Raw genomic sequence first — 20,750 nt, 5'->3', positions numbered from 1 at the left:
TTAATACTGTTAAAAACCAAGTGGGTTTGAGAGAGGTAAAGCAGTTGTCCACACAAAGACTTATCCTCAAATGCTCATAGCAGCTCTATTTATAATAGCCCCCTGCCAAAAGAAAACCCACATGTCCATCAACAACTGAATATTTAAACGTATAATAGAATATATGTTTTCAGTGGAATACCATTATACAGTAAAAAGTAATGAACTATTGGATACATACTACAACATAGATGAATCTCAGAATCGTCTTTCTGAATGAAAGAAGCCAGACTGGGGGGAAAACGGTACATACTGTATGATGGCATTTCTAGAAAGTTCTAGAAAGTATGAACTAGAGTGACAACAGAGCAGCGGTGGCCTGGGGTGGGACGCAGGACGGGGAGAAGGGGGCGTCCTAACAGGGCAGGGGGAAGCTGTGAGCGTGAGGGACACGGTCAGTGCCTTGATGTCAGTGATGGTTCCGTGGGCGTGTATGTATGTGACAACGTGTCAAAGTGAAAACGTACAATAAAGATCAAGTGGGCTTGATCTGTGAGGTACTGAGCGGTCCAGAAGTTGAAGCGAAAATTGACCATTCGTGGTTGTTAAAGGAATGTGAATAAAGACTCTTTGTATTGTTCCTTTCCCGTGATTCTAGCGTACATTAGATTTTCACCAACAGCGCTATTGTGAAACTCCTTGCCCAATAGATTCTGAATGCCAAGTAGTGACTTGTAAGCAGCATCCTCTGAAAATTACTGCAGTGACTAGTGTCTATGTTCCGTGTGTTTTCTTGGCATAGTTTTAACGTGGTATTCATTTAAAGGGTTTTGGTTTCAAATGTTTTTATTGGTTATAAATAAGTCGTATGCTCTTTTTTTTTTTTAACATTGATGTTTCTCTCCATAGATATTTGGCGTTCATACAACATGGCAGACATCGACAAGTAAGTGGCAGATAGTTAGTTCCTTTTTCAGATTTGGCATCACTTTGTACCGTGTGATGTAGTTAACAGCGGTACAAATTATGTACTATGAAAATGTATGGTAATGACATGCTTTAGTGCCTGCTATTTTAAAAGTTGGGTACAATGTATTCAAGACAAAATATAGTATACATAATCACTGTCATAAATATAGTAAACCGTTTGTCGGTATTTATTCTTAGGGAAGTGCTGAGCACAATAATGAGTCATAAATATTTGGAGAATTCATTTTTACCATTTCTCAAAGATTTTACTACTTGCATTCTAAAGTATCATACATACAGGATAAAAAGTGTATGAAACGTATGTGTAGAGTTTAAAGAATAACAGTACACTTGTGTACAAGTTTTTAAACATGGATCATTCCCTTTAGAAGCCCTGTGCGCCCCTTCTCAGTTTCATCCTCCTTTTCTCTCCAGAGGTGTCAGTACTATCTTGGCTTTTGTCTAATTCACTTCTTTGTTTTTCTTTAGACTTTTACCACCTACAAATTCTTAATCAGTGTTTACTTTTGAAAATCTGAATAGCAGTTACAAACTTAGCTGTGTAAAGAAAAAAGCAGTATTAGCTGAAGGGTCCAAGGTAGGAAAATAAAAAGTAAAAGAGACTATCTGGGTCATGGACTGGCTTCAGCTTTCCTGAGTCTTTACAAGGGCTTATTTTGGAGAAGTCATTGGGCAAAGTCATACATCCTGGAAACACAGGTTTATTGAAGTTGGCATCTGTCAGGGTTCTAGTGTGGATGGATGTCGCGCAGAAGTATGGTGAAGGAGAATGAGGTGACCTGCACTGTTTGTTGCTATTTGTAATTTCACAATAGTCTGCCAACTCGGAATAGGTAAAACAGAACAGTTCAGGATGAAGGGGTTATGATGTGATCATCCACAGCTGTTGCAGGCAGTAGAACATGGAGGTGGGAGGGCAGGAAACTTCTATCATAAGGGCAACGCATTCAAGGACTTACAGGAATTTGGCCGATCATCCCATGTCTACTGTCTTCAGCATAAACAGAAGAGTGGTAGCAGACAGTTTAGTGATGATGGCTGTCCAAGTGATTGTCTCCTGAATCACACCGCTCCCGTGTGCATCGCTTGACCTTGGCTGCACAATTGTCATGGTGGATTTAGTTTATCTTCCTGGGGTTTCCTTGTGTCTCTCCTCTCTTGGGTTTGCTGTTTGCTATATCCCATGTTTTCTTTTTTTGGTTCTTTGGTTTAGTACCTTCTTGGAAGAGTACAAGGGAAGTAAATTATTTTGAGATGGCATGACTGAAGATGACTATTTTACCCTTCTGCTTGACATTTGGGGTGTAGAATTGTAATTTGGGAATCACTTTTCTTTAGAATTTTGAAGGCATTGCTCCATTGTCACCTTGCTTCTAGTGTTGCTTTGTTGAAGTTCAAAGTCGTCATAATTCTTGATCATTTGTATGTAACACTTTTAAAAACGTAGACATATATATCTATTTCTGGAAGTTACTCTGGCTTTGGAGTTCAGAAATTTTTACACTGTTAGGTCTTTTTTTTTTTTTTTTTTTTTAATCTCTTGTTAGGCATTCAGTGGTGGACCCTTTCAGTCTGGCAACTTGATAGCTGTCAGTTCTAGGGAATATTCTTGACTTATTTTGCTGGTTGTCTTGTTCCCATTTTCTATTTCTGGAGCTTCTGTTATATGTTGGACTGGCTCTTGTGATTACCTTTTGTCCTAGTTTCCATCTTTGTCTCTTTGCTCTTCTTTCTGGGCAAAGCTGAAGAAACTTTATCTTTTAACTCTTGTATTGAGTGTCTAAATTTCTGTTGTTTTAGTTTTCAAGCGTTCCTTTGCTCTCTGTTCCTATTTTTATAGCATCTTGTTCTTATTTTACTGATTGTAATGTCTTTTCTCTGGATGTTCTTTCCCCTGTATAGTCTGTTTGGTCTTAAATTTTTCTTTCCTGTTTTGGTCTCCATGTAGGAGGCTTTCCTCAAATAGGAGGTAATACTTACTTGTTTGCTCGTTAAGACTGGGTGGGGGAAATGCATAGTTGAAGGATTTTTTTTTTACAAGTTAATTGGCGAATTTGAGTGTTGGCAGCGGGGGAGTGCTTTCAATTTAGGATTTTAATGTGGGCTCACCAGGGCAGACATTTGTTGTGAGACTCCCCACTGTCAGAATGGCATTTTTTTCTGGGCTGGTCACATACCCCAGTAAAGAGTGTTTGGGTAAAGATATGACTTCCATACATTTGGGAACTAACTTGGGAGAAGGCAGCTGGGGAGGGGTCTCTGCATTCAGCATTCTATCAATAGTATGTATATATCTGTGATCCTCTAGTCTGAGCTTCCAGTTCCCTTTCCAGAGAAGAAACTGTTCTGCTAGAGTGAGAAAGAGGATCTAAGGATTTAACTGTTTCTTAGTTTTTGCCTGGTTCTCCCTATTTTATCCACCTTCACCCCCAAGCCCTAGAGTTCTAGAAGTGTCCTTTTTAAGGTTCTGTGTTTAGGCTGTTTCTCAGCTCTACCACTGCTGACTTAGACTTTAGTTCTCGATGAATTTGCTGCTTTTTGTCTCCTTGTCCTTCAGTATTTGTTTAAAAACCCCTTTGTCATAATTTTAGTAGAAATTTTGGAAGGATTAAGATCAGATGAGTAAGTGCAGTCTGTCATCTAACCTTCATTTTGTCTTAGAAACTTTGAAAAAAGAGTAAATTGGTTGTGGTAGCTTGACTCTGCCCTACCCTTCCCATCCCATCATTTACTGTGGGACGCCTGTAAGCTCTTAGGAGGGCAGGAGGAAGAGGAAGATGCTTGTTCTTTAAAGCACGAGTCCGCAGACTTTTTCTTTAAAGGACCTGATCGTAAGTATTTTGGGCATTTTGGGCTGTGAGGTTTCTGTTGCAGCTCTTCAGCTCTGCCGTTGTAGTGTGAAAGAAGCCAGAGACAATACATAAATTAATGTGGCTGTGTTCCAATAAAATTTTATTTACAAAAATAGGACTGGGCTGGATTTGGCCATATGACACAGTTTGTGGACTTCTGTTTTAAAGCTTTAAGTTTTAGATGTTCAATAAATGATAGAATGAGATGGCACTGGAGGAAGAGCTGTTCCATGTTGTCTTTATGCTTAACTTTATAGTGAATAAAAGATAGTCCCAAAATAATCTGTATTGTTTCTGATGGGAAGGCTGTTTTTTTTTCCCTTTGTTGACAGAAACAGATTTTTCTAGCAGAATACAGTTGACCTTTTCTATAGTTCCTATGTGAAAATTAATTTTTCAAATGCTATTTCTAGACATGAAAGCAACTAATTTTCTAAACCAAATACCATACTAAAATGTAAAATAACACAAGGAATTGTATGATGATCTGTATGTTGAGTTAGATATCCTCATTCCCCGTTTTAATGCTGATTGTAATCTCATGTTCAAAAACTAGATTTTTAAGATGAAATGGGAAGAATGTTATTACGTTTTACCTTCTCTTTCAATGGTCCATCCTTCTGGCTTTACTCTAAGCATGAAGTAGACTCAGGTCTTCTTAACTTTTACTGTTCTTCCCCATCTCCCCTATGAAGTGAAGAAAAAGGAAGGTCCAAAGATAGTAAATACAGGCTGATGCGGTTGTTCCACAGCCACCAGGGATCCAGGATCCTTCTGTTTTTCCAGATTCCTTAATTTATTCTTAGCTGGTGAGTTTCATTCGCTAGGATGCCTCATGGTCCAACACGGCTGCTGGAGCTCTAGCCATCATATCCGTGTTCTAGGGAGGGAGTAATATCGAAAAGGCTTCCAGCTGTTTACCATTCTATTAAGGAGGCTTTATGTATATATAAAATTCTACATTCCTCTTTTTTTATCTTACTGCCAAAATATGGTTATATAGCCACATCTAGCTGAAAGGTGGCTGGGGATATGTTGACTTTTTAGCTTGGTGTATTACCATCTCATATAAAATCAGAGTGCTGTTACTAGGAAGAATGAAACCAATAGATTTGGGTAGAAAACACATACTTTCTGACATTACATTCTCTGAATCACAACCTGTCAAACCAGATTTTTAAAGCTTAAAGTATAAACTTTATATTAGACCATATGCTTTTAAATTAAATTTTAAGTATTTCCAATTTGTCCTTGTTTACATATGAAGTTAGAAAACTGAATCACCCTTTGGGTTTCCTACTTCATATTTTTGAAAGAGGAATATTAACCTAGAAAATGAACTGAAGTTTTCTATAATTTTTTTTTTTTTTGGGTAATTGGTACATTTGAACCTTGGTGTGTGATACTATAATATTATAGCAAAGAACAGTCTGAACTTGATCAAGATTTGGATGATGTTGAAGAAGTAGAAGAAGAAGAAACTGGTGAAGAAACAAAACTCAAAGGTATTATTTTAAATTCCTTCAGGAGCCAGTGATTGCTGGCGCATGTCTTCTAGAGGGCAGTGGTAAATACCATTCTCTTTTTGGATACTTGTCCACTGTACTGACTAGCCAAACCTTCAGTAACAGTTGTGTGTGTACATGTATGTTTGGGGTGGGGAGGGGGAGGGAGGGAGGAAGGGAGGGTCAGAGGGAGCTGGAGCTGGAGAGGAGCGGTAGTGAGGGAGGGGGGAATGGATGCAGTGACCCAACAGAAGTCACTGTGTACGCCCTACTGCTGGAGGGATGTCATAGCTTGTCAAACTGTTGCCGGTGAGATTTGTCTCAAGTTAGGTACGTTATAGGTGGTGGTAGGAGTTGTTTCTAGTGGTGCTTCTAAATAACACTAGCTTAGACTTATTTGAAAACGTTTAGTGTTTAATATGTAGAAAATATGTAGTGTGTGTGTCTGTGTGTTTTAATCCATTCCAACCAGTCAAAAAGAGACATCTATTAAATGTAGACAAAATCATTCAAAATTTTCTTTAGCACATTATTTTTCAAGGGGGTAATAATGGTAGTGGGGAATTATACTGCTTTAGGGTATGCCCTGTAGCTTAGGAGCCAAGAATATCAACGTACCAGATGACCCAACTTCTCATTTTTAAGCCAGAATGAGGTTTATTCTGAAAAGACTGCTGAACTTGTAGCTTCAGCTTTCATTGTGCAGCGTTTTTTTTTTTTTTTTTTTTTTTTTTTTTTTTTTTTTTGCTGTACGCGGGCCTCTCACTGTTGGGGCCTCTCCCGTTGCGGAGCACAGGCTCCGGACGCGCAGGCCCAGCGGCCATGGCTCACGGGCCCAGCCGCTCCGCGGCATGTGGGATCCTCCCGGACCGGGGCACGAACCCGTGTCCCCTGCATCGGCAGGCGGACCCTCAACCACTGCGCCACCAGGGAGGCCCTGTGCAGCGTTTTTTAAAAAGATACAGGACTGTATCTTTAGTGGCCAGTATTGGTATTTCTGAAAGCATGTTGGTTATCACAGCTGTACATCATCCAGTAATAAAATCAGTATTAGAAGTAAATTGATGTTTAAAAACATAAATTGGGAAAATTAATGGTAATTTTTTGGTAAAGTCTGTATTGATGGAGAAAATAAGATAGCAAAATAATTTGCATAAATCTAGGTTATTTTTGGATTTAATATAATTTTTAGATGCCATTAATAACCAAATTTTGTTCGGCTTTAGTTACAACTTTTGACGATCTCAGTTGTTAACTTCCGCTGTTCAGATACCCACAAGCACATTATATAAGCATCAATGAAACGTTCAGATTCATTTGACCATCTTTGTCCCAGGCTTGAAACTGTCACTGTATTTGCAGTTTTCTTGTATGTGTTGTTTGACTTCAAAGGGTTATCAAGGATCGTAAATAGGCATCTGTATGAATCTTCGAGCTTCCCAAAACATAAGGTGGGTAAGACACAAGATAGTAGGAAAAGAAAGGATAATGTTCATAGTAGTTGTGGCAGTGGCCTTGAAATGGTGTACGTTAGACATCATTAGAATCTGAACTTTTCCTGTACACTGGGTTTTCCTAGAGTGAATTTTCTTTAGCTTGTTGCTTGTCTCTACTCATACCAGCGATTTATGAGCTAGTCAGGAAAGTTTCATGATTGGATTGTCCTATTCAAATAGCATGATACATTTTCATAAAATCCTTCTTTCAATGCCCTTTTTTTTCCCAAAGCGCGTCAGCTGACTGTTCAGATGATGCAAAATCCTCAGATTCTTGCAGCCCTTCAAGAAAGACTTGATGGTCTGGTAGAAACACCAACAGGATACATTGAAAGGTACAAGTTCTTCTTTTTCATAGTCCTTATTTATCTTTCTATAATCAACGTTGCAGGTGTATATTTTTAAGGCCATCTGGGACTTACGTATGTCACAGTGGAGAGCTAGTGTTCATTAGTATCTAGTATAGGATTATTGGGAGTTTAAAATTTTGCTGAGTACAGGTTTAGAGTTGGTCTTTTAAAGTTTATTTTGGTTCATCTCCGTAGGAAGTATACTGATCTTAAATCATTTCTGAGATTTGTTAGAAATGCACAGAATTAGAAGAAATACAGATTTCTTATTTATTTCATTGGCGATATAAATCACTGATAATAGCCCAAATATCTTATTCTGCTTACAATTTTTTACATAACTTTATAATTCTAAGATCTATCCACATTGCTGTCTATATGTATCTCTCTTCATTAGTTTCTAGCTTCTAAATGTTTCCTGGTTCTCTGTGATGTGTGTCCACCATGCTTCACTATATGCTTTTTCCTTGATGGTCATCCAGTTTGTGTCCAAGCTTCATCAACACGAATTCAGTTGTGATGTTGTTCATGCTTGTGTATGTCCTCTTAAGGAGCTGTGTAGGGATTTCTTTGGGATATGTACTTAGTGGAATTGTTAATTATGGGATATGCAGACCTTCAGTACTTCCAGGTGCCTTCTGCAATGCCTATATCCAGTATGTGAAGGACGCTTTACCCTTGTGTCCTTGCCAACAGTTGACATCATTCAGCTTTATAGTTTTTCTGTTTTTGCCAATCTAAGAGGTGCAGGCTCATTTTGTTTTACTTGTATTTTCTGATTTCTAATGAGTTGAGCTTCCTTTCATAATGATTGCGAGTGAGCCTTTTATGTTGCTCATTTTGTACCCTTTTGCCCATTCACATTTTGGGGTTTACTATCTTTTTTTAAAATTAGTTTATTTTTGGCTGCGTTGGGTCTTTGTTGCTGCAGGTGGGCTTACTTTAGTTGCGGTGAGTGGGGGCTACTCTTTGTTGCGGTGCACGGGCTTCTCACTGTGGTGGCTTCTCTTGTTGCGGAGCATCGGCTCTAAGCGTGTGGGCTTCAGTAGTTGTGGCACTCGTGCTCAGTAGTTGTGACTCACACGCTCAGTAGTTGTGGCTCGTGGGCTCTAGAGCGCAGGCTTAGTAGTTGTGGCGCACGGGCTTAGTTGCTCCACAGCATGTGGGATCTTCCTGGAGCAGGGTTCGAACTTGTGTCCCCTGCATTGGCAGGTGGATTCTTAACCACTGTGCCACCAGGGAAGCCGTGGTTTACTGTCTTTTTCTTGTTTTGTAGGAGTTCTTAAGTATTCTAGGTTTTAATCCCTTATCAGTTTTAGACTTTGTAAATAATCTATTGTCATTTCTATTAATTTTGTCCGTGGTGTCCTCTATTAAACAAATCCTTAATTTTTATGTTTGTTAAATTTTTTGACCTATGGCTTATTCTTTTGAAGATAAGTCTTTCCTTACTCCTACATTTCCTATTGACTAGTTTTACCTTTTACCTTTATTTAGGTCTTTAATCCCTTTAGAGATGACCTTTGTATTTCATATTAAATAGGCATCTTCCTTTCCTTTCTTTTTTGGTGAGCTAGTTTTTATAATGCTTCACTAAACAGTTCATTCTTCCCCCATTTATTTGTGTTACCACCTTTATTGTATATCAGATTCTTATAAACACCTTTGTTTGTCTCTGAGCAGCACTCTTCATTGGTTTTTTTGCCTGTTCTTTTGTCATTGTCCCACTTAATTACTCTGGCTTTATAGTATGTCTTAATATCTGGCTGGGTGAGTTGCTTTCTTCTACCACCACTCATCCACCATGGAACACACTTTTAAGGTTGATCTTACCATCTGTAGCCCTTTATCCCATGTATGGTTGAGAGTAAGTTTATCAGTGTTCTCTTAAAAAAACAAAAACAAAACCCCTCAAAATAACAAATAAAAAACTAGAATTTTCATAAGAATTCCAGTATCTTTTTAGTATTAAATTGTCTCATCCATATCCTTGTATTTATTCAGATCATATTCTGTATCTTATATTACAAAGTTTTCTTCTTGGTTAATTCCTCTATATCTGTGTTGCTGTTGTGAATAGTATTTTTCATTGTATTTTCTGGTTGGCTGTTCTTGATAAAGGAGTACTACTGATTATTATTTTTTTAAAGTTGATCTTGTGTCCAGAAACCTTGCTACTCTTACTGTATAGTAATTTGTTCTGTTATTTCTCACATAGCCCAAAGGATCTTATCTGCAAGTGGCAGTTTTAACTCTAATCTTCCACATTACACCACACTGCATGTTTATTTTTCTTTCTTTGTAACATTGGCCAGGACTTTCATTACTGTGTTAAACATTAACATTAAAAATGGGCATCCTTGTCTTATTTCTTATCTTAACCAGGAATGAGTATGTAATCTCTTCATTAATGTGTCTATTTGTGATTTATTATGACCTTTTTTCCTTTATCAATTCAGATGGTCTTTTGACTTTTTCTTTGAATCTACTAATTGTATATTAAATACGTTTTTGGAAATCTGAGTTGGGTAGTTAATATTTTATTTAGGGTCCTTATTAATGAAAAGAGCTTGTGTGTGCCTGTACACACACTCCCTCCCTCCCTCCATCCATCTCTCTTTCTCTCTCCCCATCTCCCTCCCTCTCCCTCCCTCTCTCCCTCTCTCCCTCTCCCTCTCTCCCTCTCCCTCTCCCTCTCTCCCTCTCCCTCTCCCTCTCCCTCTCCCTCTCCCTCTCTCCCTGGTTTTAGAGTCAAGATTTCAACTTGACTAGAAATAAACAAGATTGCTTTTACTTTTTTGTTTTCTGGAACAACTTGTATAAGATAGGAATTCCTTGAACAGTTGGTAGAACTCTTCTAAAAATTGACTTGGGCCTTTGGGATTTGGGAACTAGAGGTCCTGGGGAATTTATCCTTTTTTTTTTTTTTTTTTCTTTTTTTATAACATACTAACTGACCTCTTCAATTTCTCTTGTGCCAATTGTGGAGTTTTATGTTCTTCTAAAACTGTATGCGTTTTATCTAGGTTTCAAATTGATTAATGTGTATAATTCATATTTTTAAAAATCTGATTTTTCCCTTTCATATTCTGTATTTTGTATCTGTGTTAGTTTTGCCAGTTGTCTCAATCTTAATGTTTTGGTTTTCCATTTGCATATTTTTTTGTTATTGCTTTTTTTTTTCTGGCTTTAATGTTATTTCCTTATGTGGGTTTGCTCTATTCCCTTCCCAGTTTCTTAATTGCCTGCTTAGTTCATTTAATTAAAAAAAATTAATGTCTCTTTTACGGCCATAAAACTGTTTATAAATGTTATGTGAATAAGTATGAAAATTTATATGCCGATATCAGTAGCTTAGGCATATTAGTTGTATTGTTCAGGTTCTCTTTATTTTTGCGTATTGATTGACTGCTTGATCTAACAGTTTTGGGGATGAATGTATAAAAAATCTTCTTAATTTATCTTTCTCGTCCTATAATTCTGTCAGTTGTGGATTGTGTCATAGATTTTGTTTTGTCTGATACTAAGATAGCTGCTCCAGCTCTGTTTTGGTTTTTATTTATCTGGCGTGTCTTTTTCCATCCTTGTATCTTACTCTAGTATGATCGTTTTCCTCTGTATTAGTAGTTTCAAACTCTTTACATTTCTTAGAAGTGGTATTGTTTTTGGAGTTGATTGCTCTTCTCTTTTCTTATTATCTTAATTTATGGTACTTTTTTCTCCTTTTCTGTTTTCCATTGAAAAGATCAAGTTGTCTTCTGCTGGTTTCAAAGTTAATGCATTTTGTTTTTTGTTATTATGGTAAAATGGATCATAACCTAATACCTCAGTTTATTTACCCCTATTGATCTGTTAAATTTACCAATAATATACTTCCTCTAGGCCTCTTTTTTTTTCTTTCAAGGCAACAGTAAAATTTATCAAGATATTTTTGATTCACCCATAACGTTATATAGCATCTCCTGGGTTTTTTTTTTTTTTTTTACTTCCTCAAAATTATTTTTCAAAATTATTTTTCATGAATATAATATCTGTGGCATACTTCCTAAAGCCTCATATACCTTATACAGTTTTTATTTTGCCTTTATATCTGAAAATTTTAAGTTCAAAGTTCTTAAATATCTTAAAAATTCACTTCAGTTTTTCTTGTCTACAGTGTTCTCTTTGAAACCCGATATCCCTCTGATTCCTTTTCCTTTGTAGGTTGTTTGCTTTTTTCATTGGATATCTTCAGAATTTTCTTTTTTCTTTGGTAGTCATCAATCTCATTAACGTGTCTAGTGGTTCGAATAAGGGCTTTCACGTTTCTGCAACTGAGAAATTCATTACCCTCATTTCCTCAGATATCCACCTCCCTTCTCTTTTTCAGCTATTGTTTCATTTGGCACCAGTGCCTCCATGTCTCATAGCTTTTCTGTCTGTCTTTCCTGCTGCCTTTCTGAAGAGGTTTTAAACCTCATGGATTTTTTCTTCAGTTGAACATACCTTGTTTGTCCTATTTGTTGGTTATTTTAGTTAACTGTATTTTTCATACTTAATATTCCCACCTTGTATTAGCTTTCTTGGTCTTGTTTCAGAGTTAAGATCTATCTTTCTTCAACTCTTTAAATATATTTACATTCTTGTTTAAATCCTTTGTTTAATAATGCTTCAGATGCTAAATATTTCTTTCTTTCATAGTACTCTTCAAGTGTCTAGTTATTTTGGCCTTATGGCTCCAGCACACTGGGCGATACCAGTTACTCTAGTAATGAGTGTTGAGGGAGGAATGAAGATTAAACTTCTGTCTGTGACAGTCTCATGGAGAAAGAAAGAGAAAGGGGACTGGATGAGCCTAAGGAGAGCCCCAGTCACTCAGACTCAGACTTGGTTGACAGTTACAGGCAGTTTTCTTGGCTGCTTTGGGAGGAGCCAGTCTCCTTTGGTTGTGATCCATTGTTCCTGGATTGGAGCGGGTGGAAGAGTGAGTGCTTAGGGCTCTGAGCCAGTCCAGCTTCCATCAGCTCTTCATGTTATCCTAGGAGCAATGGCACTGGGCTCTGGGAAGGGTGAAGGGGACAGGCAGTGAGTGTCGAAGGCAAGTGTAGAACTTGAAAGCTTTTCTGCAGAAAGCTTTCTTCCACCTTGTCCTCACTGCTGCCCACTCTGGTCACCACCACCCACCTACCCCCATCCCTGCCTTCCAAGTTGCAGCTCACCCTGTCTGTACCAGTTAAAGACAACCTTCAGTCTTACTCAGAAATTGCTCATGGTGTGATGGTGTGTGTGGGGTGTGTGTGTGTGTGTGTGTGAGTGAGAAATAGTTGTTTGCTTCATGGTTCTAAAGTTTCCAGGGTTGATTTTTTTTTTGAGTTGTAGAGTTGCAGGGAGGCTAGCTGACCAAGCTATTTCACCACCTTGACAACATTTTAGTTTTAATTGTAAGAAATAAAAGTTTGTATTTTAGGTTTTTGTTTTTGTTTGTTTGTTTTTACTTCTGATTACCTTAACTAAAGTGGTTAAGTAGAGAATTAATTTGCTTTACCCCAATCTGTGTATGGCAGGAAATTCTAACCTGGATTTTGGATCTGTTGTACAGATTCCCTGAACTTAATGGAACTTTTGAGGGTGAACATTTTTGGGGTGGTAGAGGGATTCATAATTTTAATCATTTTTCGAGGGGCTCGTAAACTAGGTGTGTAGAACCTTTAAAAAAATCTGTGCCCTATAGTGAATTGTATATGAATTATATCTTAGAAAAGCTGTTATTTTAAAAAATCTACCTCCCCTCTTCATAAAATGTTACATACTTATTTAATGTAATTTCAAATTCCAAATTAAATACTGAGACTAAAAAGAAAACAATGGTGTAGGATTTACCATCCTTTTTCCAAAACACATATGCTCCCCTCTTTCCCCTAATAATTGATACAGGTGAGACATGCAGTTGACCCTTGAATAACACAGGAGTTAATCAGAGTCATCCCCCTGTGTCTGCAATTCCTCCATCCATGGATTCAACCAAGCACAGACTGTGTAGTACTCTAGTATTTACTATTGAAAAATACCTGCGTATAAGTGGACCCATGCAGTTCAAACTTGTGTTAGGTGTCAGCTTTACATATTTTATTTTATTTTATTAATTAATTTATTTAATTTGGCCGTGCTACGCTACTTGTGGGATTTTAGTTCTCTGACCAGGGATTGGAGCTGTGCCCCCTGTAGTGGGAGCTCGGAGTCCTAACAGCTGGCCCTCCAGGGAATTCCCTCAATTGTACATATTTTTAAAAAAATAATTCAGGTTATCATTGTTAGGATGGTTAGTCCGTGACTTTTTAACTTTTAGACTGCATTGTACACCTGAGATGCCGGCACTGACGAGCCCAGTGCTGAACCTGATTACAATGAAAGATTTAGGGTTGGTGATACGATTTACATTTTCTTATCAATTTACTGTACCTGGTTAAATTTCCTCTTTTGAAATGTTTTATGGGCAAGAGGTCTATGTATTTACATCTCGAATTTTAATTACTTTGAATATACCTTTTGCTTCAAATAGGAAACCTGTTACTAACTTTCATGCTTCAATTTCAGTATGCTAAAAGAAGTGTTACTTGGGTTTTACTGTGATGCTATGTAACTGGTGCTTTCTAACCTTTCAGCTTGCCTAGGGTAGTTAAAAGACGTGTGAATGCTCTCAAAAACCTTCAAGTTAAATGTGCACAGATAGAAGCCAAGTTCTATGAGGAAGTTCATGATCTTGAAAGAAAGTATGCCGTTCTCTATCAACCTCTATTTGATAAGGTAATGCTTTCTAATACTTTGTTTTTGTAATGTAAAATTCAAGAAGATAATGAAGCTCTGGAAATATAAACAAACTTTTGTTAGAACTGTCAGCAAAATGGTTATTAGAGGAATTTGGGACAACTATCAATAACAGCAATTCAAGTTGTATGAATTAATTAAATCTTTAAGCATTCTTAATGAGGGACATCTAGTTTTTAGCTTCGATGCCAGTGTTTTTATGCAAGTTTTTGTTTTTAATCATTTTAGCGATTTGAGATCATTAATGCCATTTATGAACCTACAGAAGAAGAATGTGAATGGAAACCAGATGAGGAAGATGAAGTTTCGGTCGGTATTAAATTTAATTTAGTGTGTTTTTATACCTTGGAAATCATTATCTTTATTGTGAGATGGATCCACTGTTAGCCCAGCTCCACCTGTACCCAAATTCACCTTTTCCTTGCATTTCTATAGCATTTAAAGTTTATAGATTCATATAAGCTTTTCGTTTGAACTTCATGATGACATACAAAAGTGCAGATGGAGGTCTCTAAATGTCCTGCCCACAGCTTACAGATGGTGGAGCTGTGATACAAGTCCAATGCTCTGTTACATGACCCTGTTTCTCCAGCACTGATGTTTTAATGTCGGTGATTAAGAGAATATATTTTGATTAAGAACACCAGTGGGTGAGGCAGTGGACAAGGTTTATATTTCTTTTGCTTTTCCTCTTTACTGTGCTTAAGTCTTATTTTTTTTCCTCTTCTCTCCCATGAAGCTGAAATTTTTTTCCTACAGCTCATGGTCTTCTTAGTGGCTTTCTTTTTGGAAGGGGTATGGTAGTAGAAATATTATGGAAGTAAGGTCTGGTATGGGTAACAGCAGTGTTTACACAATTAGACTAGAACTTCTTTGGCTAAATGTTAAAATTAGTCATTGAGGGTTTGTTGGGTTCTCTGCCACTGCATGTAAGTTAACGGGATGTAAAAAATTTTATCAAGATGACTAATCTGGGTATCCAGTAATGATGAATGCTGTCTTTTATTAAGGAGGAGCTAAAAGAAAAGGCCAAGATTGAAGATGAGAAAAAGGATGAAGAAAAAGAAGACCCCAAAGGAATTCCTGAATTTTGGCTGACCGTTTTTAAGAATGTTGACTTGCTCAGTGATATGGTTCAGGTAATTTTATTCATAAAAACACCAGTTTACCTCAAAGGGTAAACCTTTGAAGTTTAAATGGCTCTGATGACTAGTCTCTTTATTATTGATTTTTATAGAATGATTGCTTTCCTTTTTTTTGGAGGGGGCCCATGCCGCGCCACGCGGCTTGTGGGATCTTATAGTTCCGCGATCAGGGATCGAACCCAGGCCCTTGGTAGTGAAAGCGAGGAGTCCTAACCACTGGACCGCAAGGGAATTCCCATGATTGCTTTGTTTTGAAAGAGCTGTTATTGGTAGAAGGAAAATTGCAGCTTTGATTAATGTAATCAAATAAATTACAATTTGTTTTCAAAAATTAGATAATGAAATAGTCCCTTTGGTAATTGCTCATCTCACTGTATGATGCTTTCTAATATATCCCTGTGCCTTCTGTTTTTAGATGTGGAGTGTGGTGGTAGGATGGGGGAGTTTCAGTTGTCCTACCCCAGAGACCTTTTCAGTCTGAAACGACTATTCCAAGGCACATTTGCATTTTAAAAGAATACTGTAAAAATATTTACCTATTTTAACAATTGTCATTTTCCCTGGGAAACTGACACAGATGTCACCTTCTCTGGGAAACTTTGCCTCTCCTAATCTGAATCATTTCTTGAGCTGCTATCATCTGCATTGTAGTACTTGTTACCTTGTATTGTGATTATTGGACGTTAATGTCAAGAAAAAGAAACTGTCTCAGAACAATGACTGCTTACTGCATTTCTACTTTTTAGTAAAGTAGAAAAGGAACAAGCAGCTGGAAGAGGCAGCAATTATGATCGGGGAAACTTTTTTTAAAAAATATTTTTGGCTGCACCACACGACATGTGTGGTATATGCATCTTTAGTTCCCCGACCAGGGATCGAACCCGTGCCCCCTCCAGTGGAAGCACAGAGTCTTAGCCACTGGACTGCCAGGGAAGTCCAGATCTGGAAACATTTTTAAAGCAAACATGAATTATTTAGACTTGGTTTTGAACTTTTCAGTCCATTCAGTCTATATAATGATGTAGTTCTCTATTTAGTCACCTTTTTTCAGCCAATGGTGATAGAAGGTAGAACTAAGTAAACTAGTATAAGGCATAACCTGGAGGATTAAATCTTTATGGTTCATAATCGTACATAAAACTGAACAATAAAATGTCTGTCAGTTAAGTGCTTATTGTCTAATAACAGAACACTAGTCTTAATGCCATTCAGATACTCATTTTAATTTTTTTTTAATTTGAAGGAACATGATGAACCTATTCTGAAGCACTTGAAAGATATTAAAGTGAAGTTCTCAGATGCTGGTCAGCCTATGGTAAAAGAATTTTGAAATATTTCCAGTTTTGTAGCATTAGCTGTTTACAAGTAGATAAATGGAACTTTCTAAAGAAAGGTGACATTCAAGGGTTAGACATGGGAGTGGGAAGAAATTAAAACTGATACTTAATTGATGGTAGGAAATAAATGTTTGGACGTTGACAGTTGTGATGCAGTATTTATTCCTTTTCCTTCCTCTGTAAACTATTTTTGAAATACAGTCGATGTTTGATCCTAGATTTAAAATGTATATAAAAATAATAGCAAAGGAACATAAATAAGAAAATGCTTATTCTGTATTAAAAGACATGTGTCTGGGAATTAAATAAAACAAAAATGTTAGAGGGCTCCCACTTCCCCATTATGAAAGATCAGCCAACGGCTTCTCTCCAAAACCATCAGTATTATGTAAAGCATGGGCAAAGGCTCTGTAGGCGATTAGTTCTTATATTACATGTGATAAGGTTGGGCTTTTTCTCTGTCAGTCTAGGTTCTAGTCTAAGGTTTAAAGCTCTCTCTGTGGAGATGGGGGGATGGGGGGTTGGTCAGCTTATTCAGCTGTACCTAACCTATGTCATAAACATGTTACTAAATGGTAATGTTAGCTGAACTAAGTTTTATTCAGTTTATTTTGTGCCACATTTTGCTTTTAAGATACCTCGGGATTTATCTGACCCTTTCTTTCCCAGAGTAGGACTTTGTCACTTAAGGTTTTATATGTTTATAAAAATCATAGATTAAGTTTTATTTACTGAAGCATTGAGATTTATCATGTAGGAATTTAATTACTTTTTATGCTTTTTCTTTTTTTTAAGAGTTTTGTCTTAGAATTTCACTTTGAACCCAATGAATATTTCACAAATGAAGTGTTGACAAAGACATATAGAATGAGGTCAGAACCCGATGATTCTGATCCTTTTTCTTTTGATGGACCAGAAATTATGGGTTGTACAGGGTAAGTTTAATTTTATTACTTTAACAGAATGTTATATCTGTTTTTGCTTTACTTATGATTTGTGATATTTGGTATTTTCTGTGTGTCTGCTTAGTACGTACATACATATTTATCTCCAAACATTTCAGTAAAATGTTTTCTGAGAACGGCTTATTCATTTTCCTAGACTTCTCCATAGACTATTACAGATATTTTTCCAAAGGAGTGTACATTTAAATTTATTATATTGTGAGTTTGTGGTAATTGTAAATATATTTATTGAAAATGTTTGTTTAGAAATAAAAATTTTCTCTTTGTACTGCTACAAAAGGCAGCACAAATTTCCCCTCTAAATTTGAAATTAAATAGACCATTTAATTAGAAAAATCTCAGCTTTCCTAGCAATTGAAAGTAATGTGTTAATTGTGATAGACCATCTCTCCCCTTTGTTTTGGAAGGTGCCAGATAGATTGGAAAAAAGGGAAGAATGTCACTTTGAAAACCATTAAGAAGAAGCAGAAACACAAGGGACGTGGGACAGTTCGTACTGTGACCAAAACAGTTTCTAATGACTCTTTCTTTAATTTTTTTGCCCCTCCTGAAGGTAAATAGTGTTTTACTTTGGGTATTTATGGTTGTTTTATTGTAAGCTTTGTTTACTTTTTATTCATTTGAATTTCTTTTCTCAATTTTGCAGTTCCTGAGAGTGGAGATCTGGTAAGCTGAATTGTTATTTATTTGTTGAATTGTTTACTAAGTATGAAATTAAAGGACTGGTTCTTAAATGTAGGGAGTAGGATAGTTGCTACTAGTATTTTGTTCTGAGGCTTGCAGTGCATAGAGGAAGACCTTTACGCATGTGAAAAATTACTCCATTTAAAATGCTTTTGGTGCCTCTACTGAGAAATGGTGAAAGGCTAAAGATAGTCCTTTCTTCTGAGACTTGCAAATACTGCTGTGAGGGATTCAAGTTTTCAAGACTAGTTTTCTTCCTTATTGAAAATAGAATGTATTAAATCATTTATACTATTTACTAAACACTAACCACATTGTACTTAGAGTTCTGTGTGTGTTATTATTCCGGTGGAAATTTGGTTTTATATATGTGGTCATATAGCCGAAAACTGTGAAATGTGCCTAGCACACAGCCAGGAATGAGGAACAGCCTTAAAGAAATCTACACAGGCAAGGTAGGCTAGGTCTGTTTTGAATTTGGCTTAAGTCTGTTACAAAATACTGATGGTAGCAAAACAGTCTTGAGTTATGGATAGAACACCTCTGCCTGTGATGAGAATTCTTTCCTTCAGAGTTTTCCCCCATGACCCTTTGGTGTTTTATTGTTGTTGTTAGAGTGGATTATGTTGGTGAGTCAAAATAAACATTCAGGAATTCACAGAATAGTTAGTGTTTAGTATCACAGAACTAGAACTTTAGTATCATGGAATGATTTTAATTTTGAATCATATCAACAGCATTTCTGTGCTGTACTTTGCCATTAAGTAGAAATCTTAGATTGACTTAGTCTTTATCAAGTAGGACGACATCTCATTTGGCATTACACAGACGCTTGGATACTGCCTTTTAGGAAGTGTGAAATGATCTTCTCTGGTCTTACGTGCCATATACATAATGTTATTTAGAAAAGCCTGAGATTCTTTCTTAACTGTTATTCCGGTTGGTGTTTTCAGTAATTAATATTTTAAAAAGAAAGTTGTAGTCATATAGCAAAGTTGCTTTTGTAACTATTAAGCTAGAGAAAACTTAAGCAATAACCAGTATGTATACTGGCCTGCTAACTTCTTTTCTTTTTATTAAAAACCTGTAAACCTAGGGCATATGTAGAGACTATTTGATCATGCACATGTAAGATAATTTTAAAAGTTTAAAGTTAAAAGTGAAGTTGAGAATTTCTGCATATGATTTAAATCCAAGTCTCGCATATGCCAAATTAAATAAGTTATTAAATTCTGTGCTTTTATTTTTCTTTAACAGGATGATGATGCTGAAGCTATCCTTGCTGCGGACTTTGAAATTGGTCACTTTTTACGTGAGCGCATAATCCCAAGATCAGTGTTATACTTTACTGGAGAAGCTATTGAAGATGATGATGATGATGTGAGTGAATTTGAATCCAGCAGTGAAATCGTTTGGTGAGGGTGTGATAGAATCAGTGAGAGGTTTAATGAATAGATGCAATTGTTAAAAAACAATATAGAATAATTCAAAATTAGGCTGATTACTTATGTCCTTTTAGATAACTTCCTTGAATTAAGTAGATCCTTTTAGGATCTTTGGGTTCATTTATTGTAGTTTTTATTTTCCTGCTATTAGGAAGGCTACTTTCTCTGAAGTAGTACAACTTTACTATGTTGGGTTAGTGTTGTAAATCCATTACACATCTTTGACCAAACAAAAGGTAACCTTGTACATTTTCTACTACTGATAAAAATCTTTATTAGGAAGCATGGAGTTTTTATCCATAGGAATATTAAGTAACAATTAAGGTAAAAGTAGGCTGCTCTCAAATATTTTGTATATCTTTCTTGTTAAATGGCAATCATTCATATAGCCTTTAGGTCCTTTTTGTACAGGCAAGTAATATTTACAGTCATAGTTATCTGATCCTACTTCATCCATGATTGTACTGTGTTCTTTATTTTAATTTTTTAAAGTGTCAGGTTTAGATAATGGCACTGAGCTGGGTGATTCCTGAAGCTATTGTCCTTGTTTTAATTTATAATCAGTCACGGTAGGGAATGTATTTTTTCCGCTCTTTAGATATTAGGGGATACAATGGTGGATGTTAACTAAATGCTACTTTCAGATGTTTGTTAGCGTCATTCAAATGTCTCCTTTTTTCCCTTTTTTAGTATGATGAAGAAGGTGAAGAAGCGGATGAGGTAATGTTTACCAAATGAGCAAATAATTCTGTTTAACACATTGAGAAGCAAATTGAGTGACTTATGTATTCCTTTGCTATAAATCATTACTCTGTGATACGGGATAAAAACGTTTTTGGAAAAAAATATGGTTTTAGAATTCTACAGCCAAACAATGTATGTATGAGGTTTCAATAAATAAATTGCAAAACTCAGAACATTTTTTTTATTTCAAATAATTCTGTTCTGCTGCAGGGTTATCAGCTCTTTGAAGAAGTCAAAAGCTGCAGCAAACTTTTCCAACGTTGGCTGCAGTAAACCTTGTCAATAAAACCTGTCTGGATCTCAAGTTGTGTTGGGGAATCTTTCATATTAGAAGCTTTCAAATTAAATTGCATTGTCACCAAACTCTGTAATCATGAAACTCTGTTGACTTGTAGAGTAACTTGTATTACGTTCTCCCTACCTTATGAGCCGTTGCTTCCTCTTATGTACCTGC

General features: G+C 36.5%; 1 protein-coding gene across 4 annotated transcripts in view; it reads left to right on the top strand.

Moving 5' to 3' along the window:
* The window catches only part of NAP1L1 (nucleosome assembly protein 1 like 1), a 32,579-nt gene that overhangs the window by 9,497 nt on the left and 2,332 nt on the right, over nucleotides 1–20,750 (top strand). For 3 of the 4 annotated variants that reach the window (XM_082634589.1, XM_082634588.1, XM_082634587.1), the window contains exons 2-13: nucleotides 889–925; nucleotides 5,241–5,326; nucleotides 7,055–7,157; nucleotides 13,814–13,955; nucleotides 14,205–14,285; nucleotides 14,987–15,115; nucleotides 16,365–16,436; nucleotides 17,254–17,393; nucleotides 17,831–17,976; nucleotides 18,070–18,089; nucleotides 19,365–19,487; nucleotides 20,243–20,272. In XM_082634589.1, the coding sequence (XP_082490715.1) occupies nucleotides 909–925; nucleotides 5,241–5,326; nucleotides 7,055–7,157; nucleotides 13,814–13,955; nucleotides 14,205–14,285; nucleotides 14,987–15,115; nucleotides 16,365–16,436; nucleotides 17,254–17,393; nucleotides 17,831–17,976; nucleotides 18,070–18,089; nucleotides 19,365–19,487; nucleotides 20,243–20,272 (1,089 nt within the window). In that variant the 5' untranslated portion in view covers nucleotides 889–908. The remainder of the gene's footprint in view (nucleotides 1–888; nucleotides 926–5,240; nucleotides 5,327–7,054; nucleotides 7,158–13,813; nucleotides 13,956–14,204; nucleotides 14,286–14,986; nucleotides 15,116–16,364; nucleotides 16,437–17,253; nucleotides 17,394–17,830; nucleotides 17,977–18,069; nucleotides 18,090–19,364; nucleotides 19,488–20,242; nucleotides 20,273–20,750) is intronic. The other variant, XM_082634590.1, reaches the window with a different exon arrangement.

This window comes from Mesoplodon mirus (genome assembly GCF_964341445.2).
Source record: "Mesoplodon mirus genome assembly, chromosome: 11".
NCBI classification, from domain to species: Eukaryota; Metazoa; Chordata; class Mammalia; order Artiodactyla; family Ziphiidae; genus Mesoplodon; species Mesoplodon mirus.
Note: the sequence above shows the minus strand (reverse complement) of the source record. Positions and strands in the feature narration are given on the sequence as shown.